Source organism: Siniperca chuatsi, linkage group LG18 (assembly GCF_020085105.1).
Source record: "Siniperca chuatsi isolate FFG_IHB_CAS linkage group LG18, ASM2008510v1, whole genome shotgun sequence".
NCBI classification, from domain to species: domain Eukaryota; kingdom Metazoa; phylum Chordata; class Actinopteri; order Centrarchiformes; family Sinipercidae; genus Siniperca; species Siniperca chuatsi.
This window is the reverse complement of record NC_058059.1, coordinates 8,070,711-8,086,427: the sequence shown is the minus strand read 5'-3', so window position 1 is coordinate 8,086,427 and position 15,717 is coordinate 8,070,711. Positions and strand designations below refer to the sequence as shown.

Genomic DNA, 15,717 nt, shown 5'->3' with positions numbered 1-15,717 from the left:
AATGCTCCATGTGATTTTTATTTTTTATTTTTTGGTTTGAAATTGGATTAAATTTAGTCCCTATTTAAATGATCAAAAGTTTGATTTTACACAGATACATACCATAAACTATGAAATATAAAATTTCAATTTGGTCTCATATTTTTCTCCAGAACTTCATGTCATCCTATGTAAAATCTGTTTCTCTTGGCGAGTCTACGCATGCATGACGCCAGTGTTTTTAAAAATGACTGCAGCGTACAGTAACTTAATGACCCCTTTCACATAAAGTCAAAGACTTTACTAATGATGCAGTGTGTGAATCATGGTGAATCTATGTTAAGTTAGAAACATTCTGACAGTAGTACACTAACCTATGCAGAAATGTACTTTCCTGTCACACCAGACACATTGCTGTGTGTAACCCTCTGTGTGTCTGTTCAGGTATGGGCCTGATTGATCCTAAAGAACTGGAGAGCATGAGACATCAGCTAGAAGATGCACAGCGCTGGAATGCTTCTCTGCAGGCTCGCTTAGGAGCCATACAGAACCGTGGAGGAGGGGTTGGTGGGGCCAATGATGGTGGTAAGAGTAGAAAAAATACACCTGATATATTATTCCAGAGTTTTGGTAAAAGGGAGTACTTTTGTTACATGTGACTCTAATGTTTTTTTCAGGTGACACTTTGAGTTTCATTGGAGATCAGACTTCCTACATGAGTATCTGTGTGGGAGAGGGGCAGGATGACAGCTTGTCTCTACTCTCTGCACAGGAGCTCAGGCACAAGGTGAATTCCTTTTCAAACCAAATAATGTTTGGAAAAAAGAATTGTCTCTCTATCTAATGAATATAACAGTAGACTTTAAGAAGTTGGTAAGACATGTCACCCAAATACGTAAAACAGGAAGACAATCATGCAAATGGATAAAAATGAGTCCTTTTGGGCCTTAGGTGGTGGAGCTCCAGGATTGTGTCAGCAGACTGCAGACTTTAAACAACGAGCTGCAGAACCGGCTGTCACTATTGGAGATGTCAGAGCATGACGCTTATGACAAGGAAGACAAAGACTTGGCCAGCAATAGCCCCTGGAAACAGGTTAGAGGCCATAAAAGACAGCTGCAAATGGAGGAAGTTGTACTTGAAGTTGAGACGTCAAAGTTTATTTCCTAAAGCTTTCTGTCGTTTATCAGCAAATGTTTGTACAGTATGTCCACAATTTCCAAATACTTGATAAATTATGTCTGAGTCATTGTCTAACATCCACCTTTATAAGCTCCTTTATAACCCTTGAACCTACATCTTAACCTTTGCTCTGTCTAGCCTGTTGCTAATGTTGCTTTACTCTGGTACTGTGTGTCTTATTTCTCTAACAAGTGTGTTACTTGTCTGTAGTAGAAGATACCCTCTTTTTCTCCTTCACCTTTCCTAATGAGTCCCTGTTTTTTTTTGTTGTTTTTTTTGTTTTTTTTATCTGTGTCCCATGAAATGGTCTCTCTCCACCATGCCACATTAGACACTTCATACCATTCTGCTGTTGCTGTGCAGTGTTTTATGGATTCTGTTCCCTCATTAAGTTTTCTTTTACCGAGCCATGTGTGTCATACTCGCCTCCCATCCCATTACTCTAGCAGCTCGAGAAGATGCAGGAGATGCAGCCTGTGGCTCACAGAGAGCAGACACATCAATCTGGTCAGGATAAAGAGAGTCAGACAGACATCAAAATAGGACAGGTATGAAGTAGATGATCGTTTATTAAATTTTGAAGAGCTATTTAAATATTTTAAGACAAAATTTAATGTAAGTACTACGGGGAAATCCCTTTTTTTTCATGTAACTTTCATGTACTAAACTATCCCTTTTTAGATGGTGTCTGGAAAGCTGTTGGTTGAGATGAGTATGGACAGTGGCCTTGGCCAGAGTAGAGAGCATGCTCAGTCTGGAAACGACACCTTGGACACAAGAGAGAAAGACTCTAGAGAGGGGAACACACATGTAATGGCACTTAAATCCCTGCTGACTGAATGTGGGGCCACATCAGTCTCACACCTTAGGTGGGTCTTTTCTTCAGCAGTGTCCAGATCTTACTCCTTATATTCACTCTAACTTAAGAGTAAACTAATCAAATTTCCCTTATTGCAGACAGGAGCTGCTCAGACTTAGATCTGAAAATGTGGAGCTGCGGGGTCTCCTGAAAGAACAACAATCTACTGAGTGTAAAGAGAAAGAGAGCACTGATGCCTCAGGCAACAACAGTGATGGACAGGCTGAATTGAGAAAGAGTGTGGAAACTCTGCAGGCCGAGTCAAAAGGTCACTCTAAGGTCATCAATCTGTTGAAGGAGGTGTCAGATGGAGAGACCCCTGTCACCATTGAGCTAATTGTCAGTACCACAGAGGGGACGGAGAGGCCACAAACTGAAGACGAGTCACACAGTAAGAGTGCAAAGCAGCATGCCCCAAGACATGGGGTAAGTTTTGTATTATGGTAAGAGTGTAAAGAAACACCACATTGCTTTCTGCATGAAGTCTAACCCTCAGTGTTTTTAATATCTGTTCCATTTGTTTCAATTGCAGGCTGGTGTGAAATCTCGCCTCCCGGTCCCTGTAAGGCTGAGAGTGGAGGCTAGCAGCAGCAGGCAGTCTGTAACCTCTGACTGTCTGAAAACTGATGCACTTCAGCACCTTCACATGGATGATGTATATGGGTCTGACCAGCAACTGCATGCAGACTCCAACTCCCCCATGTCACCCCAGCACAGCACTTCCTCTTCTTCCACACCCAGATATGCACATTGTAGCAGTATTCCAGTAGAATCAGACAAGGGCTCTGAAGCCAGAGAGACACTGGATCAGACCCAGGCTGACTCTGCTGAGCTTTTCACTCAGCTGGAGCTTCTTCACCAGGAGTGTCAGGAGAAAGAAGCCCTGATCCACAAGCTAAGCAAGCAGTTAGCGGATTGGGAAGAGCTCCACGCTCAGCTCCAGGAAAAGGACCGTCTCAATCGCCAATACGTGGAGGCCTTACAGGCTGCAGAATCCACCATTGCTTACCTGACTGCCTGCAGTCTGGACAGCCAGGGAGGATTTGGGACGCACACCAATTCGTGTACAGGTTCTGGCCCTGTGGATTCAGATGCTGCCCTCCACGGCAGATGCATTGAGCTGCAAAAAGCACTACAGGAGAAGGAGGAGCTCAACAACCAGCTTATACAGCTTCTGAGCATGGCAGAGAAAGCCATCACCTCCCCTGACAACCAAGAAAAGAATCCAGAAAACAGTGATTTATGTTTGAAGATAGAGACGGCCTTGCAGCAGGTCAATGCATTTTCAAATAGAAGGAGCTTGAGAGGTGTTTTTGGAAGCACAGAGGACTCTATGCAGGAGTTGCAACAACACACAGACTCTTTGCAGGAGGCACTATGGGAGCAGAATAGGCTTAATGCAGAGCTGCAGGAAAAACTTAGAGCTGCAGATGCTGCTGCTCAACATGGCTACAACAGTAACAGTCCTGACCAGCATGGTAAATGTTCGAGGCAGATAGTCGCAGAATCAGAAAAGGAGTCAAAGGAACACCAATGGGAAATAGGAAGTTGTGAAAATGTCAGTTTAAATCAGGAGACGACCAAAGTTCTATTGAACTGCCTTAGTGCAGCAGAGTCTGCCGTTGCCTCTCTGGCATCCCACTGTACAAATACCAGCTCTTTGGCTTCTGGTAGATCATCACAGACCAGCCCTGACCTGCAGATGAACTTAGACAAACTTCAGAGAGCCCTGCAAAAGAGGAAGGAACTGGGAGAACCCACCCAGCCAACCACCAAATCCAGCAGCAATCAGTCCGATGCTTCATCTGGAACAAAGGGACAACTTCACCAAGAGCTCCATAACAACCTCTGCCGCTTGTACAAGGTCTTCAGTGATCATTCACAGAGGCTCTCTGAACTCCAGGCTTCCCTAGAAGAGAGGGGCCGTAGAGAGGAGAGTGAGGTCCACAGGACAGTGCAGGATGCCAGGGGATTAACACCGATTGTTCAGCTCCAACTGGAGACTCTCCATAAGGCACTGAGGGAGAAGAAGAAAGCATGTAAAAGCCTGGAAGAGAAACTGGCCACTGCTCTTACCAAGACACCCTCCCCTGAAACTGCACGGAAAGGTAAGATAACGCATGCTGAGCTGTTTGTGTCTTTGCTACACGTATTTGAATTGTGCATGAACAATTCAAATTTATAATAATTTTTGTGATTCTGTAAAGGCATGTATATGCAAAGTTAAACCCTTCTGTTAATCCAAATTGATCGGGAACATCATAAAGGAGCGAGACAAGATTCTGTACACGTTAAATTATTTCTTCCTAACCAAACATATATTGCCTCCAATGCCAGCTCTGGAGCATGATGACAAAGGCGTGCAGGTGGATTTGCAGGACCTGGGTTACGAAACCAGTGGCAAGAGTGAGAACGATAGGGAAGAGAGCAGTAGCACAGGTAGACGGCTTTTAGACAGACATTGCATGTCTGTCTGCTGAGTGGACACTAATCTCAAATGTGGATAGATTCTCTCTATATGTCTGCATGAGGAGTGAACAAAGGCAACTGTAACACACTGTCTCTTACCTTGGGAAATGTTTTCTCTTTGGGTCTAATAACCACACACACTCTACTGGTTTTAACCTAGTATTTCTCTGCACTATTCCCAAATTTGAATGGGCTGTCAATATTTTGCATTGACGAATTCTTGCATGTTTCCACTCTGAAGTTTGGGAATGTCTTTCGAGCACTCATTAACCTTTCACTTTTATTTCTGGTCTTATTTCACAGTTCAGGTGCATCTTAAATGATTTATTTCCTCACATGGTACTGTCACCATTTGTTTTCCACAACTTGTAATGTTTTCCTGTCCCCTAGTTGATTGTTTCTGTGGCCCTTGTGTTGCCAGATCTAGAGGTTGGTGGGAATCCTAGTTGCAGTGCCTCTAGCCTGCCTTCCCTACTGAAACATGAGCAGGCCACCTTCTCCTCTACTGAAAACCTGGACTCAACCTTCAGCACCCCGTACCCCAGTTCCCCAGCTCTCAGCTCAGCCAAGGTATTCAGCTTACTTTTTGCTAAACCCCTCCCCTGAACAAGCTTAGCAACTGTAACTAGGCACAGCAAGTCTTTGGATTTCTCCACATTGAGCAGTGCACAGGGCTGTAGAAGAAAGATACTTGATATTTAAAGAGTTTGGAGGGTGGTGTCTCAGTTTTAGCCTTTCCAAAACAAAAAACACAAGAGCAAAACTGTAAGAAATGCATTAACAGTGTGTTTGTCAACTCTAACGTACACTGAATTTGTTAGCATGTCCAGCTAACTAGCTTATTTCCTACATTAGTAGCCAAGTGTTACTTCCAAGGCCAAGGATCACATCATTAACTTACTACATTAGTATGTAGGGTTATAGGTTATGTTTAAAGAAAAAAATCCTTGTTCATGACAAGCATATCCACTGTGTAGTATTTCCCCACTGCCCTGGATGCCACTAATATATCAGAGTGTAGGCTAACGTTAGCAGCTCTGTCCTATTCTTTATTGTATCTGAGGAAGTTTGCATTCCAGCAACCCCAGCAAATGTTACCCGAGATAGCGTTACGTTTGTCCTCATCCTTTTGTTACGTTAAGTGAAAATATGAAAATACGAACGAGTATGTAAGCTAAACAGCCAAACAAAGTTAACAGTCTGATCTTACATTTTTCCTTATCATACTTGTAATACTAGGACTAACTAGCGCTACGCTGCAATAATGTCATTATTTCCATGTCTTCCAATCAGCTGGTGAGGATGTTTTTTGCCTGGGATATGCGGCGTTAGCCTCAGTCTTTTAGCATGTTTCATGTATATAGCCAGGGAGCATTTTGAACAAAGCTAACATTAGCTTAATTAGCTAGCTAGCCAGCTACAGTTTTTCATTTCAGTTTGCAAAATTACTAAGAAGTGTAAACTGTCTTTGTGCCCTGTGAGAATGGAAGGCTTAACAGGTGTAGCAACAGTAACTAAGGGGGCAGGGCTTAGTGGACTGTCAATTAACAATTCACACACTACACTTTCAATGTTATACCATTTAAGGACAATTTGCCACTGTAGAAATTGTGCAACTCAAAATATCAGCGGAAACTGATATTTTAATTGTGTTAACCCTCTCCTGTCTGTTTTCAGGTCAGTCTGAAAAGCCTGCAGGTCTATGACGAGTACGGTGTTTCTGAGGACCCTCTAGAGCTTCAGGGACAAGTCAGAGAGCTGAAGGTCCAGCTGGAAAACCAGACCAAAGTCATCGTCCAAATGCAAAGTCTTCTGCGTAGGAACTCTCTCTCCAGTGACCTATTTGCCAATACCTCTGATCCCTCAACTGCCAGAGATCGAGAGGGGACACAGAGAGAGGACCATAGCCAAGATAGGAGCTACAGAAGTGTGCAGCTAAGGGAGGAAAAGGAGGGGGAGAACCAGGCGATGAAGGATAAAACCAGCCATCTAAATATGGAACTGGAAAGAGAGAGGACACTGAACAGAAGCAGGAGTGAACCGCTGCAGCAGACCCGCAGCCGCTCTACATCACCTGCTAGGTCAACAGACTTTTTCAGTGCATTATCAATATTATACTATTTTTACCTTTTAATCTTGACTCATTGCCCCCCCCCCACTTGCCCTCATTCTGTCTTCTCCACAGACTGGACTCCCTGGTGCAGTCGCAGGCCAGGGAGCTGTCACAACTGAGGCAGCAGATCAAGGAGAGCCGTAGGCTGGGAGCCCTGCAGCGTCGGCAGCTGGAGGAGCTGAGCAAGGCCTTCAAGGAGCTGCTGCAGGCCAGTGAAGTCGACTATTACATGGGGGAGGTGGTCAAAGACCAGCTGAACAAGAGCCTGGGCATTCTGGACAGGCTGGAGGGACGGCTGGACAAAGGTAGCTGCTGCCTCGATCGTAATTGCAGTCGTTGTCTTCGTAGTTAATCATTTGATTCATGATACAGTACTGTGCCGAAACACACACAACTCCAGCCAACGCACATGCACTCTCAAACTTTATACTTGATCTCAATATTTAATAAAGGTAAAGGCACTAATGTACTATATGAAAACAGTGCTCATCTATTGTGCAAAAATGTCTTTATGCTTTAACAAAGAGAGAGTCACCAGCAGAGACAGACAAACACACAAGAGCAGTCATTCGTAACAGATTTTTACAGACAGGTCCTTGACAGCATCTTTTCCTCTGTCTGCTAGGAAAGTCTCATCTGGATAACGAGGATGTGGCGGCTCTGGAACTGTCGCGCAGGTACGTCTCATACTGCACTTGCTTATGCTGTTAATGGGGAATTCCTTCAGGGTTTTTTTTTTTGTTTTGTTTTGTTTTGGCTGTATATGACTAAGTGTTCTGAGTAAGTTTTAAAAGTTAATAAGATTTATTTTACTGGGTTTTTTTTGTCTCTCTTTTGAATGTTTTTTTTATTTTTAGGTTATATGTCCATGTTACTGTTTGAGATTTGAGAGTTGTTAGCTATGCTGTTTTGATGTTTGTCTCATGACCCTTTTAAAGACCTCCCCCACCTCTGCCCAGCCAGTTGCCTTATGACCCTGGGCGGTACGTGTGTTGTTGGTTTTGAATAGCGTCCTGCTGTTGACCTAATTTTTTTCTGTGACAACCAAAACATTAAGGTTACATTGCCCCTAACTGGGTCACTGGTGTCTCTGAGAAATTAGAGTGGAACACACACACACCACATGTCAATGTTCATCCATTTATGTCCTTCACAGTTCAAGCAATACAATCCGGAAAGCAAATTCATCATTATTATTCTTATTATATATTAAGATTTGCATAAAACGCCAAGATAAGTATATATGTACAGTTTAACCCTCTGGACAAAACTTCTAACACTTTTGGACACATTTTTATTTCCCACCATTGGCAGGAAATATATGATCAGAGATCTCCAAGTGCAGTTTTCCCTTATGTTTGATTAGGAATAATAATTCTTAGAACCATGCATGCTACAATTTTACTATTTTATTTTGATTTATTGACACATTAACATTGACTTTACACAATGACATGAACAGTTGAATTTTTCAACAGCACTCTTGTATCATTAGATTAGAAATTAAAGTTGCTCATAGTGACACACGTTAATCCATATTATTACTGATGTGGGCAGTCTTGAGGAGCTTCAGCAGGGATCACAGTCACTGCTGTCCTATGATGAGGACATGAGAGATCCTCCTGACAGCCCGGCTAGAATCCAGCAGGAGATAGATAATCTGCGTGTGGAGCTAGAGGGCGAGAGAGAGCTGCTGCAGCAGCACGTCAGCCTCCTTTTCCAGCAAAACCTCACCCTGGCTCAATGCACCAGCGAGCAGCTGGACCTGTGAGTGGGTTTGATCCAGACAGAGACCGTATGACGTTTGCTGTGAACTCCTCTTTCATATTTTCTAGCTGTGTGCTTCTACTGAAGATTGCAAGTCCTCTGGTTAGGGACATATTTTTCTTGATGTATTCAGTCTTAAGTTGTGTCTCTGTTTTGGGTGCTGTTCTTCACATTTCTGTACTTATCTTCCCTGTTTTACATTGTTTTGCTCTCCAATGCCCAGCAAGACGATGTTATGGATAAAATCCAGCTGTTGGGTCCTCTGGGAGACCAAGTATTAACATGACTAATTCCTCTCCTCTTCCTCCTCCTCCCAGGTTGGCTAAAGAACTGCGGGAGAAGAACTGTCTGATCCAGAGTCTGCAGAACCAGTTAAGAGGCCAAAGTTCCAGCAGCCACCACAGCTCTCACTCTGATCTGTACCACTCAGACAAGACGTCCTCCTCCTGCTACAGCAGCACGGCCACACAAGGTGGCAATCAAGCCCACAGTAAGCATAAAGATATGTTCATATAAGCTGCTGAGTTCTAGATGTAATGCTTAAACATAACTCTTAATACTGGAATTTATTTGTGATTGAGTGTGACAAGTGTCACCGACGCTGGGTCCAGCCAGGTATAGTGTGCACTAGACTGTTTGGTTATTTTAGGCCACACTAAGACTAACTCAGTTTGCTCCATTTAAAAATGCATATTTTCCCCCTTTCTTTTTTGCCTCAGTGGTATATCATTGAGATTACCTGAGTCCTTGTCCACCGTCCCGGCCAGCCTAGTCACAGCCTGTAATGGCACTTATTTTCCACTCAGATCCATTCTGTTGCAGTGAGGCATCCCGCAGGACAAAGCATGCCAGCCAAGGGCAGAGCAGGTGTCCAGTTTCAATCCACCTCCACTTAAAGTTACATTATTCAGTGGCACCTATCCGGTTCAATCTTCAAATTGTGTTTCCCTTGGGAAAAGAGACAGTGAAGGCTATTACAGAGACAAGCTAAGCATGTAGATATGTGAGAGGTCCTGCAGAGGGGCCTGTAGACCCAAACTCACATTTCCCTATACTGTATAGTTGCCAACCTGTTTTGCTCCTTACATTAGCGTGGTTCATGTTCAATATTCATGTTCTTGTTCTGTTGCTACTTGTGTTAGCGTGGAGGATATAGCAGTGGATGACATTTTCATTTACCAACTCCAACTGTAGTAGGTGGAGCATGACCTAGTATTAATTTAGGGATTAATAATGAGTGATGAGGGGTAACAGAATGGTCTCACACAAAAAATATGTAAAAAGGTCCTTTAGACCACAAGAACTGATAGTATATATCTATTTTATCCGCTTTCATTATTAATCTATTTACCTGTACATGTTTAGGCCAGCGACACCCCACTGATTGGACGGGAGCAGCTGTCTCTCCTGTAGGAGGAGCTCAGGAGGAAGGTGTGTCCGTTAGACTGCAGGGCCTGCAGAGGGAGAACGGCCGACTGCAGGAGCAGCTGAGGGGCAGTGAGGAGCTCAACGCCACCCTGCGCAGTGAACTGGACCTGCATCGCTCAATTATGGCCCAGACCAGCTCCCACCATCGGGAACAGGATCCCGGCCACGACCAAGACAGATCAGAGCCTCAGACGGATACACATAAACGAGACGGAGACATTGGCTCAACAAAGAATGCTGCCGAACAGCCTCGCACGATGAATTCAGGTTGATCATCATATTAGCTTGACTTTTTATTTTATAATACACTTTACACAACAATAGTGTAGATCAAATTCAGAAAGCAAAATGCTCTCATAATTCCATTTATTGATTTGTTGTTTGAATAAACATATGCAGAATTATTTATTAAAGGGGCACTCCACCGATTTTACACATAAAATTCAATTTACTGGTAATGAGTATTCAGCCTGTGAAAACAGTTGAATTATGTCTTTTGTGGCTCTGGAGAAGCTTTCCAAAGTCTGGGGGGGAAAACTAACCCTGATAATGTCGCAGTGATGTTGTCAGGGTTATCTCAGCTTGGGCTTAGAAATTGAATACAAATTTTTGTCTCACAAACTTGGGGTGTGGCGTTTGAAAGACATGGACATTTACCATGCAGGGAGGGTTTAATAAATGAGGTTATGAAGTTGCATTATGGGAAATGTAGGATCTAGTGTTTTTGTAGCTTGACCCATCCTAGGGACTAAAACTCTCTTGGCCTCTTGCTAGATTTTGGCTACTCTATTTTTACTCTGTCCCGTGTAAGCCCTGTTTTTTTTTTTTTTTGTTTTTTTTTTTATGTAAGTGCAATACTAAATCCGCTTAAAGTACCCCTTTTAATCTAGCTTTGTGCATGTGTGTCTGTCAGACTTGCTGGCAGAACATCTACAGGAGATCCGAGCTTTGCGACAGCGCCTGGAGGAGAGCATCCGCACCAACGACCGTCTCAGGGAACAGCTGGAGAAGAGACTAGCTGAGGTGGAGAAAGACCCAGGTACACACCTGAAATCATCTGTCTGTGTTTCATTCTCTCTCTCTGTCTCTGTGTATCAGTGTTATTATTAGAAAGTACTTATGCCCTTGTTTGTTGATTGTTGTTCAGCAGCCACCAACATCTTCATCCAGGGCAACGAGGACCAGGGTCAGCTGGCCAATGAAGTGCGATTCCTCTGGGGACAAAACCAAGCCCTGAAGGAACAGCTCAACATGGGGTCTAGAGGTAAAACACACATGTTCATTCAAGCTCATTTGAACTTATAATCAGGAACACGCACACCATTTCTGTCCATTAGAGGTGGAAGGGCAATATTTTTCCAGATACCCATTTGCCAGTCCGTCCTGGCTGGTGCTGTTTTGCCCATGCCTTTATCAAAAACATACACAAATCTATCACAGATACGGCGCTCAACACTAACTCACAGATATTTTTATTTTCTCCAGACAAGCAGAAGGAGAACGAGAAGTTACGGGAGACTCTGACCAGACGGACGGCCAAACTGGATCAGAGCAGGAGGGAGTGTGAAGCTCTGAGGCAAGAAAACAGCCGACTTGCTGAGAGGCTGGAGCACAGCAGCCAAGAAAACTCACAGCTGCAGGATTCACTGCACTACAGCAAGGAGGAGCTGCACAGGTACACACACGAGTAACATTAGTGCATCACTACCGCACACACTAAACGTCTACTCGCAGTACACACATACTATCATTACTACTCTCCTTCATGCAACCTGAAACTACACAATGCGCTAATTACCATTATTTCATACTATTAGTACAACTCTGAAACATGATAGTCTATCATTTGTAGGCTCATCCATGAACACATGCACGCATACGTACCATAATGGTGGTATGTGACCTCTTGCCCCGGGTCCTACTGACACAGTTGAGTGAGGCTGACACCTGAAACCTGGAGTCTAGTTTACTGTCAGATCACTTCTCCTCTCCCTTTCCTTACCTTGTCTCTTTAGAGTGTGTTGTTTTGTGGACTTGGTGTACTAAATACACAAGGCTCATTGTATTTGTTTTTAGGGATTTTCGCAGAAAAATACCCAGATTCTTTTCTTTCTTTGTATTTAATTTATTTTATTAAGGAGCAGATTGATTTTTAAGATGATTTTTCACTTTCATTTGATTTTACCCTCAGTTGCCAGTACACCTGACTAAAACTAATAAATACTATAGTCTTAGACAGCAGTCCAGTAATAAATCCTACCATCATGAGGATTTTAATGCTCAGTGTTGATTCAGTTTGTGGTGCTGCCGAATTGTGTTGTGTTGTACTGAGAGATGTTTTCTAATATTTAGTTCAGAAAACTCTTCGGGTTATAGAAAAGAAAAATTGCGGCAAAACACAAATGAGCTGCTGATTATGTGAGAGTTCTTCAAATACATTTTTTAAACAGTAATGTTTACACTTTAGACATTTTGAGATGCTTTTTTTGTTGCATTTTGCCTTTATTGGATAGTGATGGTTTAGAAAAAGACAGGAAACATGGTGAGAGAGTGGGATACGACATGGTACATATTACATGGTGTGGTACAAGTGGCTTAACCACCAGGATGCCCCAATAAATTATTAAAATATTTTTTTTATCCCATTGTCATCTATTTTTAAAAATAAAAAGCAAAAATAAGCAGCCCACATATTCTGTGCATAGATGGGTTAAGAGTAGATGACCCTCTCTATTCCCTCTTAGTAGATATATATGAATCGTCATTTATTTGATAGTTTTGTTTTTAAACCTTTCTGATCATTGAATTTGGTGTATATTTTTGTGTGTGTGTGTGTGTGGATGTTTCCAGATTGCAGTGTGAGGTGAAGCTCCAGAGGCAGCAGCTGTCTGACTCCCAGCATCTTCTGCAGTCACTGCGGGTGGAGCTGCATGTCTATGAAAAGATGAAGACCGAAGCTCAGAAACACAAAGGTACTGCAAGTTATTTTAATTTTTTAGAGCCTATTGCCATGTTATGTAGTTTAAATAGTAAGCGTGAGACAAGACAGTGTGACTAAGCAACAACTAAAAATCATCTAAATTTTACAATGTTTTATTTATAATTTTTGGTAGCCAAACTCAAATTTTCCTTTTAATTTCTATCTTGGACGTGGCCTCTGTTTTTATTACTTTACAGTAATATTGCTATTGGGATGTGTTTGACACAGTAAAAGAGGTTTTATGACTCCTTTTTAAAAGCATCTTGCATAATGTAAAAAGCCCTGCACTCTTTGAAATGTCCCCTTCCTGTGTTCAGTTCGGGGTGGAACAGATATGTAGTGTATTATTGTGGAATGGTGATCTTAGGTTCTGTTTAAAAGGCATGTGCCACACAGATATTGGCATTGTCAGTGTTCACCAATCACCAATATGAAGTTTTGGGGTACTGACACAGAGATTGATAGATGCACATGTCTTAATCGTTTTTGTGTTTTTTGAAATTGTCTCATCACATATAATAATCTAGATGACTACATTTTAAATTGAGTCTGCAGAAAGCAAACATAATGTACAGGTAGACTTAAATAAAGTGAATCTCTGTGGTGGAAAGAAAACAAGAGAAGTGTTCACCTCGAAGTATCTTACTCGGGGCTGTTGGACGGTTTTAAATCCTCACATTCCTCTCCAGTTTGCTTCTGTTCTGAACCTCTATTTCCTGTTCTGTAACACCAATGAGATGTTTCCCTCTTAGCAGAATCCAGTGAGGCGACTCAGGAGCCTGTCTCTGTCCCTTCCTCCGGCTCAGTGGACTTGAGTGAGCTGCTGTTGGAGATCAGACACCTGAGGCTGCAGCTGGAGAGGAGCATCCAGACCAACACGGCACTGCGACAGAGACTGGAGGAGCAGCTGCTCAGAGGACCCAACCGCTCTGAAACCATCAACATCAACTACCTGCTGTCCTCCCCAGGTAAACACAAGGCACATGTTAATTACCTTTGAAGGATATACAGAGGCATGTAAACACATGCAGGAATCTGCCAAGTCATGTGAGTGCTGGTTTTTCATTGTCTTAGATGAAGGAGGCAGGTCACCAGGTCGTGAAGGCTGCGATCTTCTCCGTCGCTCATTTCAAAGTCACAACGAACACACCAGTGTCCTCCATGGTAAGAAAACCACATCAGAGCTGGCATGATGTTATATTATAGCAGTAAACACAAGCACTTACAGATTATTGGATTTCAAAACACCTGGACCTGCTTTAATCTTTTCAGATGAGACACGTCATGCTCATTCAGAGGTGGACGGGTCATTCAGCAGCAGCTCTGGTGACAGCATCTCTGGCACTCCCTCTCGCCTGGTGCCGGGCCACCGGATGTGGGCCAATCGCAACGGCCGCCATATTTTGGGTCTCATTGAGGACTACAATGCCCTCCGCAAGCAGATCTCAGAGGGCCGTAAGCTGTCACGCAGCATGGACACACAACTGCAGGAGTGTCTGCACACACTCAGACAGCAGGGCTCTGACAACAAGGTACTGACTAACTATCATGTTTAAGATGTTTTTAGTTGCACTTTGTGGTGTACTTAATAAGAAGTCATTAGTGTTAATTCCATTGTGTGTACATCTTCATAGGTGATAGAACAGCAGCATCTAAAGAGTTTGTCTGGTAGCATGAACACCATGCAGCAAGTGTTAGAGGAGGCTGGTCGAATGCTCAAACTGGTGTGGAGAGTCTCTTTGCCAGCTGGTAACACAGCAGGGGACAGCGGCAACAACCAGCAGGTAGACATGGACAAACCATATCTACCATATCTACCCAATCCAATTAAGTATCTACAGAAACCAAATCTTATTATTCTTTTTATCCTCTATATCAGGATGAGCTGCTGAAAAATGAGATAGCCAGACTGAAGAGCAGGCTGTCACAGCAGGAGAGGATGCTGAGTGGAGCCGTTAAACGCCTCCGAACAACCAACCAGCTCAAAGAGGGAATGGAAAGAGTCATCATTGATCAGTGTAAGATTATCTTGTTTTATTTAGACAGTTTACACTAGTTTATTATACTGTATAGTAGGCCTAAAACAAGTAGTCAATTGAAAAAAGCTACTTTGATAATCAGTACATTTTTAAAGTCATTAATAAAGCCAAAAATAGTCTGCTTATAGCTTCTCCAATGTGAGGATTTGCTACTTTTCTTTGTTTTATATAACTGTAAATTTGAATATCTTTATGTGGTCAGGAGGAAAAAAAATCTGAAAATGTCCTCCATTCTATAGACTAAACAATAAATCAGAAAAATAATTAGTTTCAGCTCTTATATACATACACAGAGATATGTGACTTCATATTATTTTCCCCAATCTAGTGTGTGTAACCCACGGAGTGTTGAAGAAAGCCAGGGGGAATTTAGAGGTGAGTTTACCAAAAAAAAAAAACACGCCCCAGTTTATAAACTGTCAAACTAATGTTCTTGCCCGCAGTGGTAAATTCTCCTTCAGTAAATCTTCTTTTCCTTCTCACCCTCTATGTGATGTAATGATAGACAAATTACTGTACCCTCTTTGGCCTGAAAGGCCTGTCTGGAGGACCAGACGAAGGTTAGTGTGGTTGAGTTGCAGGCTTTGAGGGTGATCTGATGCATGAAACCCTGTTGATTTGATTTTATCTATTGCATGAAACAAATACCAAACTATTAATGTATCATGAGATACTCAGAGTTGCCAGTTTATTGAGGTGACTAAATCCTACCAGTGTGTCTATTTTAGACACGTTATTACTTGCATTAGGATTTAGCCAGCCATACCTAATAAACTTGAAATTTATCATTGTTTGGGAAAATCTGCATTTATGATGCATGATAAGCCTTTTCTACTTGGCTGAGGCATCTTTAAAGGAATAGTTCAACATTTAGAGGAATATGCTTATTCGCTTTCTTTCT

The 15,717-nt window shown here is 42.6% G+C and overlaps 1 protein-coding gene across 13 annotated transcripts in view; it reads left to right on the top strand.

The window, feature by feature from the left end:
* cdk5rap2 (CDK5 regulatory subunit associated protein 2) overlaps positions 1-15,717 on the top strand; it is a 36,106-nt gene that overhangs the window by 19,192 nt on the left and 1,197 nt on the right. For 5 of the 13 annotated variants that reach the window (XM_044174461.1, XM_044174456.1, XM_044174466.1 and 2 more), the window contains 25 exons: positions 424-564; positions 657-766; positions 931-1,074; positions 1,608-1,709; positions 1,843-2,030; positions 2,119-2,446; positions 2,553-4,128; positions 4,358-4,459; positions 4,911-5,059; positions 6,167-6,570; positions 6,675-6,907; positions 7,228-7,279; positions 8,687-8,859; positions 9,735-10,064; positions 10,711-10,836; positions 10,945-11,061; positions 11,283-11,472; positions 12,648-12,769; positions 13,530-13,745; positions 13,852-13,941; positions 14,050-14,309; positions 14,412-14,561; positions 14,657-14,795; positions 15,145-15,191; positions 15,322-15,376. In XM_044174461.1, the coding sequence (XP_044030396.1) occupies positions 424-564; positions 657-766; positions 931-1,074; positions 1,608-1,709; positions 1,843-2,030; positions 2,119-2,446; positions 2,553-4,128; positions 4,358-4,459; positions 4,911-5,059; positions 6,167-6,570; positions 6,675-6,907; positions 7,228-7,279; positions 8,687-8,859; positions 9,735-10,064; positions 10,711-10,836; positions 10,945-11,061; positions 11,283-11,472; positions 12,648-12,769; positions 13,530-13,745; positions 13,852-13,941; positions 14,050-14,309; positions 14,412-14,561; positions 14,657-14,795; positions 15,145-15,191; positions 15,322-15,376 (5,544 nt within the window). The remainder of the gene's footprint in view (positions 1-423; positions 565-656; positions 767-930; positions 1,075-1,607; positions 1,710-1,842; positions 2,031-2,118; positions 2,447-2,552; positions 4,129-4,357; positions 4,460-4,910; positions 5,060-6,166; positions 6,571-6,674; positions 6,908-7,227; positions 7,280-8,686; positions 8,860-9,734; positions 10,065-10,710; positions 10,837-10,944; positions 11,062-11,282; positions 11,473-12,647; positions 12,770-13,529; positions 13,746-13,851; positions 13,942-14,049; positions 14,310-14,411; positions 14,562-14,656; positions 14,796-15,144; positions 15,192-15,321; positions 15,377-15,717) is intronic. The other 8 variants (XM_044174457.1, XM_044174467.1, XR_006375524.1 and 5 more) reach the window with 6 other exon arrangements.